At 36.5% G+C, this 20375-nt stretch overlaps 1 protein-coding gene across 1 annotated transcript; it reads left to right on the top strand.

Annotated features, from left to right (window-relative positions):
• Positions 1 to 5971: 5971 nt before the first annotated feature.
• Positions 5972 to 20071, top strand: LOC137394764 (uncharacterized). Its single transcript, XM_068081526.1, has 4 exons — positions 5972 to 6111; positions 6419 to 6530; positions 10625 to 10766; positions 19745 to 20071. Exons 2-4 carry the CDS (start codon positions 6441 to 6443, stop codon positions 19828 to 19830), a joined length of 318 nt encoding a protein of 105 aa, XP_067937627.1. The 5' UTR covers positions 5972 to 6111; positions 6419 to 6440; the 3' UTR covers positions 19831 to 20071.
• Positions 20072 to 20375: the final 304 nt, after the last annotated feature.

Here is a 20375-nt window from a genome sequence, read left to right as displayed (position 1 = left end):
TTTAACCAAATCATTCTATACTTTTATTCTATTTCTCATTTTAGCGACATCAGAGGATAATCATTGTTAGGACAAACCCAGCAGTGAGTGTACAGCCACAAGCTCAGCACCCATACCACCGACTCCCACCAGCTAATAGTGAGTATACATGTCATTCGCTATTCATTTGTTGGACCCTTTAGCTGACTAGCATTGGTTACATCAATGCAATGGCTGTTGTTATATCAATCTTTATCGCCACTGACAAAAATCAATACTTGCTAAGAAAATGGCTATCAGACAAACACGCTGGCTGCCTTTATTCATTGTGTACCAGCCATTTGTCCTTAGGATAGCTAAGCATAATACATGCAGGCTAACAGTCGACTACTAGAGGAAAATTCTGCATACATAGCTGGCGTCAACTTGTCGCAATATATATATATATTGTATATAGTATACATGTATGTATATAAGAACAAAAGTTACTACAACTTTTAGACCTCATGTAGACACATCGTTAGCAAAGAATACCTGACTAAAACCATAAGCAGTTAATTAAAATATTTCTAAATATTTCTAAAATGTTCATTTATTAAATAGTGGTCTACAGTTTAGTTATATGATGTTTCTGCCTGACTGTAAACATCTGTTATGTTGTTTGAGAGATTGAAATCAGAGACATCCATAATTAATAAAACTTTGGCATTTTTACGACATTTTTTTGTTATTAAAGACATCAAAGGACAAGGAGTCAAGTATGTGTAGTTGTATTTCTAGTTAAGATAATATTTGAACGCACGTAGATTATCTAATATATGACTGTAACATGTACAATTATACGTATGAAGACATGTATTACAGTACGGTTAAGATAGCTTGTAGTGAGAGGCTGCAATTTTAGCTTCTTTTTACCTGTGAGTAGTTCGACTTTGTCATGTATAAAGCTTTCATGCGCTGCTAGAATTATTAAAATATTATACTTTATGGCATGAATGTGACATTATACAGATTAAGTATGACTTTATTCGATTTGAATACACTATTACACAATATAGATATGACAAAGTAACTATCGATTATGTATAATGTGTGGTGTATTAAGTACTTTTTCATATTCTTCACAAAAGACCAAAGAAGCCAAAGTGTATACTTGTCTTCTCCTGTTATAACTTGTTGTAGCAAGAAAGGACAAGTCCCATTTTCATCATATATGGTTATAGATGGAGATATCTTACAGTATCTACGGTGTACTTTTATAATTCAATAATTCTATACAATACTCTGACAAAAACTAATTCAATTTCATTAAGCAAGCATGTTGGCATCATGCTGCTCTTTTTTCAATGACACCCCAGCATAGAGAGCGCACCCTTCACACTATTGTTTACGTCAGGGATAAACTCACTTTGAATATTTGTATTAATATTGTTTACCTATTGTGTTTGAAGGGCATTCTCAAAAAGGCATTTTACTGGCTAGACAGTGCTTGAGTTTTGATTTTCAATTTTCACTTCATTTGCTAAAATCCTATGATCTGGGATGACCGATGACCTTCCTTTGCTTTGCAATAGATTGTTTTGCAAATGTGCGATGACCTTCCTTAGATGGCTGTCACATGATTGACAGTTCTCCAAGGAAGGTCATCGCACATTTGCATAGCAATCTATTGAATGTTAAACAAAACTTGTGCTTTGGAATAGTTATTTTACTATAATTATTTATTTAAATAACATCACCAAAACAATAAATTCTTCAAACTCTGTTTATCTAAATACCGAACACCACCAAGATAATGAACTCTTTAAATTCTATCTGGATAACTTTAATTAGCAAATAAAAAGGTCCCTAACTTTCCTGAGTAATAATTGTGTTTTTGTGAACTTATTGTATGTATAAAATTAGTGTCCATGCATTTTAATAAAAGGATAGGAGCAGGTGTGATAAGGTCAATGACTAGTATAGTATTGACATTGTGGATGCTTTCCTTGGTTTTTCAACTCCTGGAGGGCAATTGATGTCATACCTTATTAACAAACTTGCTCCAAACAGGATTTTATGGTAAAGACGCTGTATAAACTATTTCTAATTCTCTTGTTAGAGTAGGTTAGGTTTTAATAGCCCTAGCCCCTTTGCAAGTAGGCTGTCAAGGAGATGTAAGTTCTCTCGTAACTTTTTCTCCATGAAAAGCCTTTAAAACAGCTCGACTTAGTACCTCTAGGGTCGGAGAGTTAACAGATTTATGCAAAATATTGCCACAATAAATTTAGGAAAGTGGGTTGTCATTTTACCAAACATCTTTTTCGCATGATTTAATTTGTCAACACGAGCAAAAATTCTGTGGAGAAAGAATTAATAAACGGATAACAATTCTCATAGATTCAGAGTCAGCTGCTAAATAGCTGGCAAGCTCCTAGTCATTTCTACAATGGAGGAAAAAGCTCTATTTAAATAGCCTAGAATTATTAATCCTCTGGCACAGCTAACCAAAGGCTGGTTCACACTCTATTACCGCATGTTGGGGTTGTACTCTCACCAATTATTCGTCGACTATGCCCACAGTTAGCCGATGGCATCGTCGAGGCAACACTGGGATGCGTCGGGAAAGATTGCAGCTGTCAAACTTTCCCGATAGTCTGCTGAACATTCGTGACAGCCCTTGGCGATGGTGATTGGTCGTCACGGACGGCTTGATCTATCTTTTCTTCCAAGATAGTTGCTGCTGGACTAACTTTTTTTTATTGTTTTCACGACTGCATTGTATAATGTGAATGATACTGCGTGGGCTATTCACTGATGTAAAGATGGATAAGTTTGTGATAGTTTGAGCGTTGTTATTAGAGATGATCACCAGAGTACTGGGTGATTAACAGTGACATCCGGTGACAGTGTGTACCAGCCTCGATAGCCATTTTTGTTCTATAAGAGCACCTCTGCTAGCCGCCTTTGTTTGATCAGATCAAAATACTTCCTTCTAGTTGTTTCAAACTAACTGAGCCATGACTTTAGTTAGCCTTTTTGATACGATTGATCGCTCCTACTTTTTCTAGTCCTCCACTCAGACTTACCTTTCTTTATGCAGCCATACAGCTTAGCCTCAGCCATGCATATATTGTTGACTTACAGATTCTGTTGGGAGCTCATCATCTGGATTTGTCGACGCCCCACCTGCTTATCACAATGAGAAAGACGACGTGCCAATGATAATCTGACGGATGACACGTGTTTGCGCGCTGATTGCTTTCTATTCTTTATATTTTGATATTAATGTGATATTTATTCTTCACTCTTTTCTGTTTCCGTTGCGAATTATAACAATGTGTTACAAATTCTATTTCTACAAACTGCAGTGCCACAAAATCAATTCGCATAAATTGTTTTTTCTTTAACTGAAATAAAACAAACATGTACATGTATGTACAACAGAGCTTACTATATTAAGCACTCACATAAATAGTTGTAACTCTTTGATAATAACTTATATGAACTAGTTCTCAGACTACTGCAAACCAGCTGACTGACAAAAAGATTCTATTGTCTTTTGCCTGCGTTGTTATATTCAGCTAGCTTGAACATACGTATTTATAATACATATTGATGTTCATAAGATTCACTTTGAGTTTTGACAATGTCTATTTATCAGTAAGTATAGCATGAATGCTGCATGCCAGCTAGCTAAATGTAGGCATGCAGCCTGTCCTTCACATCCTTTAAAGCTCTCAATACAACGCAGGTAATTAAAGTGAGATTACTACATACAGGGCTGACACTCTTGACATCGAGCATACGATACTGAGGGCCATTCCACCCGTCATTTATATTTTCAGAATAACATTTACTATAATAAGATCAGTCTTCTGCGATGTTCTCGCGGGATGGAAGAGTTATAAGAGCAGACTGCCAGAGCTCTATGTATTACCTGCGGCTAATTTAATGTGAAAAAGTGGGACAACTCCGAGCAATCTCGGGCTAAATTGGCAATCTTAGAACTTTCATTTTTCATATAAGTGCGAAACAATATATTTGATTAAAAACTCAAACATGTACATTTGCATGCATAAAAAGACAACTGCCTTCAATAAACGCATTCATAGATTGCTGTCGTGAAAGTAATATGGCACTTTGCATTCAAGTAGAAGAAATCATGAGCATTGCTGGACTTACTTCTAGTAACTTATAAAAGTTAGGCTAAAGATAAACCTTGCTCGAAGCTAGTAAACATCCACAAACTATCTACCAAATAATCTGAGTAAATAATTTCTATTGTATTGATCTATAAACTCAATAAAACCACGATAACGTGTTTGCGCAGTTTAAAGAGCCGCCTGCTCTTTTTTGAAAGTTGGTCAACGTTCTCATTTTCTTTGGTTAACTGCTCCTGACCCATGCATAGAAATGCTGCTTAAAATTGCTAAAACATTTAGTGAACAGCTTGTAATATTTTCTAATAAGGCTGAGATGAATTTACATAAAGTAAGTCTTAGCAACAGGAGTATATCACACTGTTGATCTCATATAAGAAAAGGATAACCGCTCATTGCCATTTTTTATTATGACTCCTATTAGACAAACCAACTCTTATTAGACCAACACCCTCCTATTACACAAACCAACTCCTATTAGACCAACACTCTCCTATTACACAAACCAACTCCTATTAGACCAACACCCTCCTATTAGACAAACCAACTCCTATTAGACAAACTAACTCCTATTAGAGTTTGTTTCACAGCCAACTTAACAAGACATATGTGACTTTTAAGGATGGTTCCCACTATATGCGGTATGTTGGCACTGTTCTCACGGCAATTATTTGTCGACGATGTGCGCACTAAACTGATGACATCGCCGAGGCAATTCGAATATGTTGAGAAACATTAAAGCTGTCAGACTTCCCCGATAGCTTGCCGAGCATCCACGACAGCCTGTACAATCTGTACTACTTCGGCAATGGTGATTGGCTGTCCCGAATTGCTTGATCTATTATACTTTCCTTTATGATATTTGCTGCGGGACTAGTATTTCATTGTTTCTGCGACTGCATTGTGTAATGAGAACGCTATATTTGCTGATTCGCTGATGTAAATGTGGATGGGTTTGCGATAGTATGAACATTGTTATTATAAACGACCACCGAAGTATTGTGAGATAGATGCCAACATACGATAGCCTTTAGCAGTTGCTTCTGCTAAAGATTTATAAAAGTCCGTCAGCAAGGAAAGGAGAACAAGCTTTTAATCCCTTGTAAGGTTTGCAGATTTAATGAAAGTTTAGGGTTTCAGATGTCTCTAGCCAGAAGAGCTTAGAACAGATAGATGTTACACAATGTTTACACGTTGCCTATTATAGGCCATAGGCAGATCATCTGGCATTTTGTATTGTAGCTGCAGTTCCAGTAGGGAATTTGTGCACGAGTAATCAACACTTTAGGCTATTGTAAAAAGCATAGTGCAGGTGGTTAATTGATAAGAGACATTTTAACTGCACAGCAAAGCCGGAGACATCTTCATTCCATAGATAAAGCTCATGAAGGAATAAAAATGTCATTCCTTCATAAGCCTTGCTTGGAGCTAATGTCAAATACTAGAGCTGCTCGAACTGGCTTTAGTTTTTGCTGTAACAGTCTGTCTGGAGCACTGTGTATGAAGTGTCAGTCTCCACCATCAGAAATGGCCATGAATAGGGTTTGAACTGCTACCCTTGCAGTCGGGAGTTCACAAATCGCCTTCATGAGCAATTCTGATATTTTGCATCTATTACGTATAAAATATTTAGTTTGGTGATTTTTGCTTGCTAGAAAATTCTTCAGCTGCAAAATTTTATGTAGGGCAGTTAGAACCCTCCATAGATATAGTAAACCGTTTACTTATCTATGGTTTACTATATCTATGGAACCCTCTGTTGTTCATTGCAGGCGATTAACTGAAAGGGTAGCACTTCCCTATGCTATGGGTCATTCTTGCCATAGCAGCCTCTGAATATAGACACGTGGAATTTGTGAAGGAGAATCCTCATTGGACAAAAAATGAGTAAACAAACCTGCCCAATAACCTCGTGTTTGATAAAGCCTGCGTAGCGTTTGCAGTAACGGTGAGCAAGGTCGTAGGAAGAAGTACAGCATCATCGGTGAAGGTAGGCTCTATTTGTCCTTGACGCAATACGGAACAAAGGACAGCCCTACATTTGTGGAAATGCTTTTGTGTCTATTATAGATGCAGTGAAATTACTAGTAAAACAGCTCCTGTTTGTCTTCTACTCAGTAGTTTTACAGGATTTTTTAGTGTCATAAAACCATAGGAGAGTATAGCATAATTGAAATAATTTTTATTTATAGCGTTGATAAGGAGAGATGGCATACTGTGTGTGAAATGGCAATCAGGGATAGTTCATTAATCCCTTCACAGATCATCTTTGCCCACCTTCTTTTTTGTTATTGCAGTTAAAACTAACCTCAAAGCAGAATGGAGTATTGGATTATTGCAATTATCATTCTTATTCCTCTCAAAATCGCTTTTTGGGTATGGAGGTGCAGCTACTGGCGTCAAGCAGCGGTGAGTTCTCATGTGACAACCTACTTCCCAATATCTAGTTCAACTTAATATAAGCCGTTTAGCTTTAGTCCTAGCAAAGGCACCCCTTCCTGATGGTATTTAATTTTTTTCAACAATAGTTAAAACTACAGGCTTTATCTTACTGTCAAACTATTGCTCGGTTGATACACCCCATAATTCATATTGCTCAATAGCAACAATAAGAATTATTAAAAATATATTTATACCAGAACGATTTATTGGAGTCCCTTCCAGGCCGACAAAGTCTGTTTGATACAAAATGAAACATGGTTATCAAAAATCTTTGTACCAGCAACAGACACAGAATCGGTGAAATGCTGCATACCATTTGACAGCCTGATTTTGATAGCCGTCATTAACGAATTACAGCATGAAATTGACCAATCATATCCTGTAATGTTACCAGCAAATGTTATACTGACGTTGTATTTCATCTAAAGCTAAAAAAGTTGATCCATTTTGTGTAGTCGTAGTGGGTGCTGGTTTGGAGTCAAGTCTTCAAGAACAAACTAGAAGCCATTTCAATTCCAACTTTCTTAGTAGAAACATAACTCCGATATATCGATAGATTGTCCTGGTTTAAACAGACCTTAAGAGCTAGCACGTCCGCAAGGCTTTGTAACTGACGACCAAGATAGCCATTCAATGTATAAATAGACAGCTGGAGTGAAACATTTGGGTGAAGGGATGGTTTCACCGGTTGTTATTAGAGAGCACAAACGTTCAACGAGTAACATAATGAATGCTAAGGCAATATAGCATTGCCTTAGCACTAAACAACAATGTCAGGATGTCCTTGCTAGGTTTTTCATTACCTGGTCATGAACGTGTTGATTTTTGAATATGGATCATTAACAATTTGTGATGCCAATGGTGTCTGTCCAGCATGCACATTGCTATATTTTACTCAAAGAAAAACCTTAAGTAATCGATGATTAACACATTAACGATAAAATTAGCTAAGAGTAAAATGAATTTGGGTTCGTGTGAGGAATCGGTCTAGAACACGCTTTGAAATATAACCAGTTAATGCATTTAGACCAATCATCTTGGCCTGTTGGCAGCTCATTGATAATGTCAGCTCATTATGGAGTGCCATTTGTAAAATTTTGTGATATCCACAATATAAAAACTTTTTTAGTATATAAGTTTACATGTTTAATATGTGAAGATTCATGTTTAGTATGCTAACTTACATATTTAGTATGCCAACTTACATGTTTAGTATGTGAAAATTCGTGTTTAGTATGTCAGTTCACATGTTTTATATGGCAAGATTCATGTTTAGTATGCTAATTTTCATGTTTAGTATGTGAAGATTGGTGTTTAGTATGTCGAAATTCATGTTTGGTATGCTAACTTTAATGTTTTGTATTGCGAAATGCGCATGTTCGCTATTCCGCTGCGATCCTGTTTGATATGCCAATACGCATGTTTGTTATTCAACTTTTATTTTATATGCGATCTCCTTTTTATTACATTTCGAAGAAATGCTCCTAAGTCAATCGCGCCCTGTTTTACACGTAGCCCGTGGACCATCGATAAATAGTTGGCAAACTTGGAGAATTCCTCAATAACTATCTAACTTTTAATAATATCTAATAACTAACTTCCTCAATATATTATAAAAAAGGTCGTTGAAGAACTCTACGTCGTTGTTACTACAAAACAGAACAGTAACCTACAATACTCATTTGCTGTGATAAAAAATCACATATATAGAAAGTTGAGTCTTAATAGAATCTTGACTCTTACATTTTTTCAAAGTCAAGCAACTTTTGAATTTGAAAGAATTTTCTATTAAATGAGTGTGGCAAAGCTAGCTTCGGATGTACGCAAGTGAGGAAATTTCGCTATAGTGTCTTCGCTCCCCAGGGTTATTGATCGAAATTCTTCACGTTTGCCAACTATTTATCGATGGGCCGCGGGCTACGTGTAAAACAGGGCGCGATTGACTTAGGAGCATTTCTTCGAAATGTAATAAAAAGGAGATCGCATATAAAATAAAAGTTGAATAACAAACATGCGTATTGGCATATCAAACAGGATCGCAGCGGAATAGCGAACATGCGCGTTTCGCAATACAAAACATTAAAGTTAGCATACCAAACATGAATTTTGACTTACTAAACACCAATCTTCACATACTAAACATGAAAATTAGCATACTAAACATGAATCTTGCCATATAAAACATGTGAACTGACATACTAAACACGAATTTTCACATACTAAACATGTAAGTTGGCACACTAAATATGTAAGTTAGCATACTAAGCATGATTTTTCACTTATTAAACATGTGAACTTAAATACTAAAAAGTTTTTATATTGTGGATATCACAAAATTTTACAAATGGCACTCCATAGCTCATCGATAATGTCAGCTCATCAGTCTCTCAACATCTTGGTGCTAGTAGAAGGAGCAACGCCAGTACTAGTACCCTTCCACAACTGAGCGATCACGTCTGTCCGATCCCGTCTGTCCGCTAGAGTTCCTCATTAAATGCAATTAACCTGTAAGGTCAAGGAAGTTTCTAGAGCCGCCATAGATAACAATACTTATGCCAAGTAGATTTTGATCGCTTGACAGCTGGTTTAACAAAGCACAACCATAGAGTGCCTACATGCATTTTATATATGAAAATGTAATTGTCAGCAATTAATAGCCACAGGTGGTAGTTACTTATACACACATCTTTTGGTAACAGCAGAGAGCTGCAGGCTAGAACTAAATCTGCTGCCGTTTTGTCTGTCTGGTCATGGGCTGCAGTACGTCTAGACTATAAAGTACACCTAGCAACCCTATATCGTGTCTTACAAGATTTTCTAAGAATCTCCCACTTATGTATACACAAGAGAATATAAACAAAGGTTACATGTAGCTACCAGTAGAACTTGGAGAAATGTGAAGAACATTGAGGAATTGGAAATGGTTCGTATTCCCAATATATTCTATAATATACAGTTTCAAAAGTGATGACGGCCGCATAAAGGCCAATTTACCTCACGCGCTAAGAAACCTTCGGAGAGTGCATTACAAACTGAAGCAAACTGAACTTGTTTCCAATATGCCATTGTAAGGCCTCACTACACATTTCAGATTTTGCTTCAAAGATGTTTTGAGTTATTGTTTCGGTTCATGGCATTGGCTCAATAAACCACTACCTGTGCCACAAATTTTACTGACAAGGCAGATATATTAAAAAATCGATAAAAATATAGCCATGAGCTGTCGACGCCTCAATCAAAAATGACATCAATTAGTTCAATTGGAAAAATCGATCCTATTAAGAAAATATGGCTCGTGGATAAAAGACAGCTTTGAAATATCGGCCCTATTGTGCCAAAAATAGCCGTAACATCACAAAGCAATAAAGACAGCTCATAGACACACAAAGTTGAATCCTCTATTGTTGCTACTGACCTTGAATTTTGCAGTCATCATTTAAATTTTAGACATTTAGCGATACACAGAATTAGATGTCATATGAAATGACTTCCTTAAATGGCTTGATATAGACAAAGGCTACCAAAATTAAAATGTTGTTTTCACTTTACCATTGGTCAAATACCTGTTTAGCGTTTCCGAAGAGAAAATGTAGCGACCTTCTAGTTTCAAAATCGTGCAAGATTCAGTAGTATAATCAACATCCATGACGATATGCAAAATATAATTAATGATTTTATGTTGGTTCGTGAGTTGAAATTCGTCAACACACAAAACATGAAAGGTGTGTCAGATTGCAAAGAAGTTTTTTGGCACTTTTAACATTAGAAGTATATTCATGAAAATAAAGGGTTACCCAAATTAGTTGATTAGTGATAAACAATAAGCGAATGTTTTGATTTTAATGCCAGATTCGACGAGCTTGTTTCACAATGTCGTTAAAGTAGCTCCAATACTTAGTCCAATACTGAAATTTCATTAATGTTTTCATACTTAATGTAAATCATACTTTCATAAGTTTAGCTGTCGATGCATTGTAGGCCTACAAAGAATCTGAACTGTGTTTAGATTTTTCGAAATAAAAGTTTTACGCTTTTTAAAACTGCTTGGTTGTTCATTGCAGCGACAGAGAAGAGTAGTCGTTGTTAGAGAAGTTTCAGCCGTAAGTAACCAAAGGGCGCCTCAAGGTCGTCATCCATACGCTCGGATGCAGGAAGATGCATACACACCGAAACAGCAAGGAACGCCTGTATCAAATAGTCGCTGTGAGTATTATCTGCTGCTCATAATATTGTAGCTAGAAATAATCCCTAGCACACGAGAGGGCAAATCCTTCATTATTTAGAACAAGATGATTCACCTGTTCAAACTTCGTGCCAATCAAGCAACAGTAGGTTTCATAAAATCAATAGGAGTGAGGATCGATATGGTTGAATAGTTATAGCTTTTGTCAACTCCCTATTGGACAAAGTTAGATATACGCGACTAGTTACTGGGCAAGTACATGTAATGATAGCTTGCGCTGTCCTAGACGGGAGTAATGAGCATGATGAAATGGCCAGAGAAATGTTGGTGAGGTACGGCCAACCAGACGAGACTGATTTTTCGTTTCGTTTTTAGCTTTACTAGAGGTTTATTCTTGTGGGAAACTGGTGTTAAGGATGCTATCACATCAGAATCTAGCAGATTCTATCAGAAAGTATAAATATTTTTTATCATTTGAGATTTTGTTTATCGATTTAGGTGATCTGACTGCCAGTATTTTTTAAGATTAAAATTGACAAAACTTGATCACAGTTAAAATGCTCAAAAGTAAAATATGTGCCCAGACAAAATGATGTCAAGTAGTCGGGCTTGTTGTTTATACGGTCTCTTCTTTAGCCAATCATACTCTAAGCATCGGTGCTCATTTGTTTTCACAGCATTTAGAGGAAAGCATTGGAGAAATTCTAACGAACCTATCTTTAAATCATTGAAATCACTGATACGATATATCAGTAGCCATAATTATTTGAAGTTTTATTCCACTAATCACGAACAAATAAAAATAAAATATATGTCAATAGAGACGCGTAACACTGCAAACTTGAATGTAAAAGTCGATGTCAAAGAAACAGGAAGCATGATTATTGACATTATTTTGGGCGAAATCTGGGCATATCTTTTTTTTAGTTTTGTACTTGCGATCAGGTTTTGTCAATTTTAATCTTCAAGCATTCTGTCAATCAGATCACCTAAACCAGCAAACCAAATCTCAAATGATAGAATTATCTACATTTTCTGATAAAATCTACTAGAATTTGCTATAATCACCCTTTAAACTGTTAGCAAGCGGAACGTCGTGGTTGAGAAAAATCTCGAGAAAGCTGTAATTTAATAAAATACTAAAGCTGGTTCACCCTGAATATATATTGACTGAAGCACTAAGTGTAAATATTAGCGTATCACGTATACACCTACTGTAAAATGCAAATCACCATATTCGGTCTCGTCAAATTATTCTTTTCCACTTGACCAATGTCAACATTGACGGCATTGACTTTCAAGCATTCCAAGCGCTTTGATACTTTTTTTTGTAAAAAATTACCAAGATTTGGTGCATTTCAAGTTTTAATTTAATGCTAGCAGACCTGTGTTCTGTGAGAGATCATCATGCATGCTAGCTATATGCACAATTATTCTTAGATGTGGAAATGTGTGGCTGGAAATCTGAATATTCGGGTTTGATCCCCATGTGGGGCAATCTTTTTTCCTAACACTTAGCAAAGGCTTTGGACAGATGAACGGACAAACATGCCTCTTATTATAGCAGACTAGCTGAATGCCCAGCATTTTATGGGTAATAAAACAACTATCCAAAGAATGTGAGTAACTTATTTGGTAAACTTAAGCTAGTAACTTAAGCTAGTCTAAATCTTTACTATAATAAAAGCTGTGAAGCCAGCTTGAGGTTACGTGTAACATCAATCTGGCCAATCCATCGTTTTTTGTTACGTCATCAAGCCGTTTGCGCATGTGCACGTTCACGAAAAAAGCCGCCATTTTTGTAGAAAACGATCATTTTGCTTTGATTTATTTGTACTTTTAAGTGTTTTTTGATACTATAATAAAAAATTGCAAACAAAAACATCGTTTTCAAATTATCATTGCAAAAGCTTCGTGTTTCTAATGAAAAAATTGTCTATAAAGATGGCCGACAACGATAAAATGGCGTCACGAAAAAACGAAGGATAGTGATTGCAAGCACTGCATAAGTATGTGCATAAGTATTGTTTAATATTATGGCAAGGACAGTGCAGTGGGTTAGCTCGCCTGTCTGCAGAACTAAAGGCTCCGAGTTCAAATCCTGTGTGAAGTGGACTTGTCATTCCTAAAACATTTTCGCTAATTGGACTTTGATATATAGATTATGGTTTACCAAAACTCAATGAATTACGCAGACAATTTAAATGCTGAGTACTATCCCTAAAGCAATGAATTTGACAAATCATATTCATGTCACAAATATACCTGAAAAAGAAAACATATCTATCATCATCCTTCATAGCCTTAAAGGTTATTGAATAATATTGATTGAGTTGCTGCCTGTTCTGTATGCTGTTCTGTCCACCATCTATGCTAGTACAGTAGGTTTTGCTTGAGAGCAAATGTTTTCAATTCTGAGACACCACTGATTGATATATCCTTGACCTTGAGATATCCTAAGAGATATCCTGAGATAAGTGCCAAAACTGAGCATAGCAGAAAACCCAAAATTTATGTAAGGGGAAACAACTTCCTGATGACAAAGACAGCAATGAAATTTGTACTTGGTTTGTATGTCATTTAGTGTGAACCATTCTTATACCGTACAAGTGCAGATGACTCATAACACTTTAGTTATAAAACTTTGCTAAAGTTTTCAAAAAGTTGGTTTAATCAAGTAGGTATGTTTTGTTGTATATCTCAGGTGCCATTAAACAAAAGAAGTATACAAGTAAGCACCTAGTATTTAAAAATGTTTTCTATAATAAGAGCAGGGTTCGTCCATCTGTCTAATGTTATGCTAAGAACAGGAAAATATTACCTTAAACAGGGTTTGAACTCAGGTATTCAGATCACAGACCAGCACTTTAACCACCACACCACTCAACCACCTCATTATGTCATGAATTAATAATGCTCATAATGATTACCCATTATGATCTCTTACGGTGCACCAGCCTGCCAAGCGTACTAACTACTATGAATACAGTACTGTGATTCTATCTTGATAAAAACTAGTGTTTAGTTTGCCTGCACCACTCTCCTCACTAGTGTTTAGTTTGCCTGCACCACTTTCCTCACTAGTTGAGTTTGATGAGCATAGATAACAACCTCATAAATAATACTATCTTTTGGGTTTTCCACAAGCAAAGTCAAATGTAAACTCATCCTTATTCGGCCTGCAGTTCGGTGTCGGACAAACCATCTGTAGATTCAGTGATCTGCTCATCCACAGATGAGTAGACATCTGCTGAACACAGCATCGTAGATTGAGATCTCACCTTGACTTCTATCCAACAACCATCTATTGCTAACGAAAAATGACACAAAATAAAAATTTACCCCTTGAAGGGTCGCTTCACGCTCAATGCTGATAATGCCATTGGTGTTGTCATAGCTAAATGTCGTAGCAAATGCTACCCAAGTGTGTTTGAGCAATACTTTGAAGATCAAGTATCACGTCTGCTTAGCTCACTGAAGGCTGTGCGCATTTTTTGTATGAACGCAAACAATGGTTCTATGATCTTGGCTGGACAATTTTGAGTTCAGTGGCATGGGAACTTTGACGACTGGAAAGATGACCAGTCTTTGAGTTATTGGGAGTTGAACCCTAAACCTGTGTTTGCATGTCAGGTGTTCTAGATCACTAGGCCACGGTTGCACAAGTGTCACTGGAGTGTTAAGGCTGGTACACACTGTATCGCGGTATGTCGGCGTTAACCCAACACTAAATTGGTGATTGTTTGTGATAACATAATTCACGCTATCACAAACCCATCCGCGTTTTCATCGGCAAATAGTCCACGGCATAGCTTTTTTATCACAGAAAGTGGTCGCTGAAATGATGATATACTAATCCTACAGTAAATGTCATGAAGGGAAATATAGCTCAAGCGATCTGCAACGGCCAATCACCAGCTCCGAAGATGATGCGTCGCAGATACACAGGAAATATCGGCAAAGTTTGCCAGCTGCAATATTTTCTGACATATCTGCGTTGCCTCGGTGATGCCATCAGTGTACGGTGAACTTAGTCTATGAATAATTGCAGTGAAGACAACTCTAACATAGGCTACTACGGTACAGCATGTAGTCGCTTTATTGGATTGAAGCTCTCTAATCAGAGTGATAATTATTTGTTGCCCATTGCTAGGGGAGAATATGAAATCACATGTATGTAACTTATGGCGCTCTGTACTGTAAATGTCACGCGAATGAAAATTATTGATCACTACTGATTCAGGGAAACGCTTGCCTACGGTGCTAAGAGCCTGTCGAGTTGAATATCATGTTTCAGTACTATAGTAACGAGCATGGCAGTAGCAGAGCTTGCATAGAATATATAACAGTGAGTGTAAAATAGCTACTTTGAAGGTTGAGTACACTAAAATCGAAAACTTTTGACCGTGTCAAAGAAATTTGGACGCCATGGCATTCTATTTTTAAACTCTTTCCCTATAATGGCGTTTAATTAAAGGTGACGTTTAAATAAAGGATGGAGTTGCATTTTTCAACATGCTCATCAAAATCTTTGGAAAATAAATGTAACACTTTTACGGGTGAAGCGATGCTAATGTCGCCTATATTTTGCACTCTCCTTTGGGCGAATCGACATTAATTCTGTCGGCCTCAGCATTCTTGCTAAACCTTTTTTCATATACGTCAAAATATCAGACCGAATTAAACAAAAGACTACTTTGATTATAAAATATTAGCGTGGTGCTGTTATTAAGTATTTTGACGGTATCGTTTCAATGTTTTAAAGAAAAAAGCGTTAAGCTTTGGAGTTAGAAAACCGACATATTGTTTTAAAAGATGTTTTTAACGCTTTAAAGTTTGAATACGCCATAAAATGGCTACTATTACATCATATGGTTTTCCTGAAAAGTATTTTCATCATTCATCAAAACGTTTTAAAGTTTTCAGGTAGGATTGTAAGCTACATTATGGATGAATCTGCAAACAATGGATAAAACTTAGATTTTAGTGGTTTTGAATCAGATTGTAGTCCTGATGATTGTGGTGATTGAGCTCAACATGTACAACGTCACAAAAATCATGGCAACCATTACAGCATCAATAAAAAAAATTATTATTGACGTAACCGAGTCATTACTAGCAGACTACTATTTTGTAGATGCTTTCACTGATCACTTTCTATTATGAGTTCGTAGAGATCAAAGAATGTCACAGTGGCTGTCAAATAGAGGTGGTGTTCAATTTAAGGGTAGCGTTCTATTTTTCAACCCTTCTCTTGTGATGGCAGTCAAATAGAGTTGTGTTTCTAATAAGGGTGGCTTTCAAATAAAGGTCGCGTTCAAATACGGTAAGTCGAGGTTTTTTCGAGGTAAAATTCGACCTAGAAAAGTCGAGGTAAAATTTGCGGTTGACTTGTACCTGAATTATTTTTACTATAATAAGAGCAGTGTTTATCTGGTTATTCATACGAAGCCACGCTAAGAGCATAAAAATTTTTTTTACTCCTACCCTCCATTATACAGTCCGGCGCACTAACCACTACACTACACAACCACCTTACCTCTTCATGGGATAATTATGCACAAACTGATTATTCATGATGATCTCTCACGGTGTATGGAGCTGCCAAGCGTACTAGTACCTATAATAATGCAATTTTTTGTCCTAAAATACCTATCGATATGCGTGAGATCGACATATAGGTCTCTATGAGTATATACGATATTTAGCTGTAGGAGTATATACCTATTAATAGTAATATATAACTGTTTTCGAATAAGAGCTGACACTGTATCGCAATCGAAGCATGCAAGGAGTGCATTCGCAGGAGTCCAAATTAAACTCAGACAAATGTTGCAAGTGGTTCCTCTCATTTTGTCATGCGATTATGTTCGTTGCCCTCTGAACCACACTTAATTAAACTATTGTGAACATATAAAATGAATATTGCCCTCGCTAATAGTTTGTTGTTCAATCAAACGCGAGCTTCAGGTATACCAAGTTAAACCAAATTTTTGTCTGACTAAAACTAGTTGGTTTCTATTTTTTGGGCCTTGGTTACTCTGTCAGGCTACTTTTGGGCCTTGGTTACTCTGTCAGGCTATTTTTGGGCCTTGGTTACTCTGTCAGGCTACTTTTGGGCCTTGATTATTCTGTCAGGCTACTTTTGAGCCTTGGTTACTCTGTCAGGCTACTTTTATGCCTTGGTTACTCTGTCAGGCTACTTTTGGGCCTTGGTTACTCTGTCAGGCTACTTTTGGGCCTTGGTTACTCTGTCAGGCTACTTTTGGGCCTTGGTTACTCTGTTAGGCTACTTTTGGGCCTTGGTTACTCTGTCAGGCTACTTTTGGGCCTTGGTTACTCTGTCAGGCTACTTTTGGGCCTTGGTTACTCTGTCAGGCTACTTTTGCTGATAGCAGAAGTTACTATTCGGTTGAGGGAAAGAGATATTTAATTTATATACATAGAGCTAGAAAATGTCATGATTATGCAAATAAAACGATAGAAACTTAAAATATTTTTTCGCAATCGATTAACTGTTACTAGATAGCTCGTATCATAAGGAAATAAACTTTGTGAGGTGGCTCTACATGTGTCAACTTTAGATTTATCTAGGTGTTGCAACGGCCTTTGTATGCCAATGAAGCGTTAGTTATGGCCTAGCTAGAGAATGCTATGCACCGTTAAGCATAAAGGAATCAATGCTGAAACAGAAACCTCAAATATTGCTTCAATCACAGAGCAAGTAAACACTGGTCAGATTATCTAGGTGTTATAGCATAGCACCAAATGGTACACTGTAATTTATGTCTGCAAGCTTTTCTGGTTTAAGTAGGAAAGCTTGTTTTGAAAAAATCTTCCATTATGTGTGAATGTTTTGAGTAAATGTCCTCAAAGCTTTTAACACAAAAATCTTTTCAGTCATCCAGACAACTGCAGTTGTCTTCTCCTGATATTTAAACTGAATTTCAATATTACACATATTGTCCATTATAAAACATATAAAAAAGAATTTTGTATCCATGAGGGCCTGTTAAAAGTTAGTATTTCCCTTTTTGTTTATATATTTTCAAATCTGTTTAGCCTTTTGCTCTAAAGATGTCTGTCATAGCCTGAGGTACTAAGATCCAGCTTACAATTTCATTTGCTGATTAATTTTAACTCGAGTTTAATAATGTAAGTCAACTAGTCCAACTGTGCTATTTTTACTTACTGTTTCTAACTTTTCATAATATGACTGCATTGTATTGTATGAGTATTGACTCTTCGGGTTTGTAATGGAACAATCTTCAATGAAGATATGATATAGCTACATATCTGATACAGCAAGTGTGCGATATAGCAAGTGTGCGATATAGCTTACATTTGATATAACCATGTGTCAGATATAGTCATGTGTCAGATATAGCTATGTGTCCGATATAGCCATGTGTACGATATAGCCATGTGCATGATATAACCCTACATCTAATATAGCCACATGTCCGATGTAACCATGTGTCAGGTATAGTTGTGTGTCCGATATACAGTAGACGCGTCGATAATGTATAACTCTCGTGACATTTTAGTCCGACGCGATAGATCGTCAGATGTGTCGACAAAACAGAGAATAAGGTAGCTGCACAATTGTTCATATGTAAATACTTGAAGGCGATCAGGTGTTACAGCATCGGCCTACCGATCTGCATGTCATGAGTTGGGTTATTGTCGAAAGTTATCTTTCATGCTAACCTTGACCCCCCTAAATGCAGATACACGACGAACAGGTAGTATCGCTCTTTTCATAGTAAAATATTTGTTGTTTTTCTTTATTGTAGACTTATAAAATATTATATTTATATTGCTAGGGCATTCTGAATGATATACAAGACATTGTGAGCAATCGTTTCATTGTTCTGTTCGATTAATTTAAGTTGAAACAAGCTCAGTAATTATATGGCAGTGCACTGAACAGTTAGTCATTTTACATTTGACACAACTGCACTTCGTCATGGCTGAAGTGCAGTGGCTTCATTTTATAGCATCAGTTCCTAAATCAAGTCTATTGGCACTTCAATACCTCGGGCTAGAAGCTTTCTAATATCGTCTCTGCAGCAAGCAAAATATATCTTTTCTGTTTCTATGGCAACAATAGTCTTTCAACATATTTTATCTACCTATTTCTATGGCAACGAAAGTCTTTCAACGCATTTACTTTCCTGTTTCTATGGCAAAAATAGTCTTTCAGCCCTCACCTGTTGTCTAAAGCGTTATCAAAACAACAAATTGTCTCCTCATATTATCTCTAGTGGATAGGGAAAATGATGTTTTCCTCTTCTTAGCCCATATGTACACAAAACTGTAATATTTAGCGAATGATCAGATATTTTTGCATATTATTTATTATGCTGTAAGCGATTAGGGTATGTATGTAAAACTTTTTATTGCCATCAATAATCATTAGTAAAATACTGTTTTTGATTACCTGCTGGAAGAAACCAAATAGCGTACACTGGAAGAGTTGGAATTCCAATCATACACAGCTCGTGATTTTAAGAGAATTGCGGTAGTTTGTATATGAATGGAGGCACACAAGAGTACATGGTGGTTGAATTGAGTGGAGACCGTTGACAGTCTATAACCCGCAGCTTGAGATCTTTTTTAAAAATTTAATGCCTTTTGGCTACGAGAAGCAAACGCTTGCTTTATAAGAAATGCGATTGGTGTATGCTAAAAATTATTTTATTGTATTAGTTAACCCAGTCATTAATAGAGTACCTCTGTGGAGAATAGATGATAGCTCTATGTTTATGGATATATGTATGACTAAACGAATGCTTATCTCTTACACCATTTGAAGATCGTTTTATTTTTTTAGACATTTGTCAGGTGTAGTCCTTTAGGGTACGAATTGAGCACTGTCTACTCTCGAATAGGTTATACCAGATTGAACAGGGATGGACTCACCAAACTGTTTGCCCTACTATTTGTTAAAACACCTGTTGACAAGTGTCGCAGTGTTAAATTTGTTGTGTTGCAGCTTGTGTTGGCAGTCCAGGAGCCTCTGTAGATCCTCCTCCGTATAGTCTGACCAATGAGAAGGATGATGTGCCGATGATCATCTGAGCTAGGCTCTGAGGCTACTAGATCTGTACCATGTTATTTCTACACCCTGTGTCTGATCTGAACACTGTACTGTTACTCTCATACTATCATGCCTCACCTTTTTTTCTATAACGATTGACGATTATATACTTTTACATTGCTGTGGTCGAGAATTCTCTAAATTTATGACAGATGATTTTTCTAAAAGAATGTTTAGATATTTTAGTCAGAATTACAAATACAGATCAGATTATCTATAGCATCTTTTGTTGAATCTCCAGACTCATGAACGCGTTTATTACTCACTTTCACACAGTGTCTATGCGTAGGTAAAAACTATGTATAGGTAATATCTATATGCAGGTAATTTCTAAGGATAGACAACTTTGATGGATAGATATATTTGCTTCTTATCAGAACTCCTGAGAATCTGTGGGTTAGAATACAGTAAGTCATCTGTCCTAGCGTACGCTATCTTATTTGTCTTTATGTGCACAAAAACTCCAAATTCTGCTTTACAAGTATTTCCATAATAGTTTGCATACTTTATTTCACAATCAGAAAAT

This window comes from Watersipora subatra, chromosome 4 (assembly GCF_963576615.1).
Source record: "Watersipora subatra chromosome 4, tzWatSuba1.1, whole genome shotgun sequence".
NCBI lineage: Eukaryota > Metazoa > Bryozoa > Gymnolaemata > Cheilostomatida > Watersiporidae > Watersipora > Watersipora subatra.
The sequence above is the reverse complement of the archived record's forward strand: the minus strand, read 5'-3'. Positions and strand labels throughout refer to the sequence as shown.

What these genes read in the sequence shown, in the direction of transcription:
- LOC137394764 (XM_068081526.1), top strand. Translation starts at nt 6,441, where the DNA reads ATGGAGTATTGGATTATTGCAATTATCATTCTTATTCCTCTCAAAATC. An exon ending in GCTACTGGCGTCAAGCAGCG is followed by an intron (nt 6,531 to 10,624) that starts GTGAGTTCTCAT and finishes TGTTCATTGCAG; the next exon opens with CGACAGAGAAGAGTAGTCGT. An exon ending in GCCTGTATCAAATAGTCGCT is followed by an intron (nt 10,767 to 19,744) that starts GTGAGTATTATC and finishes GTTGTGTTGCAG; the next exon opens with CTTGTGTTGGCAGTCCAGGA.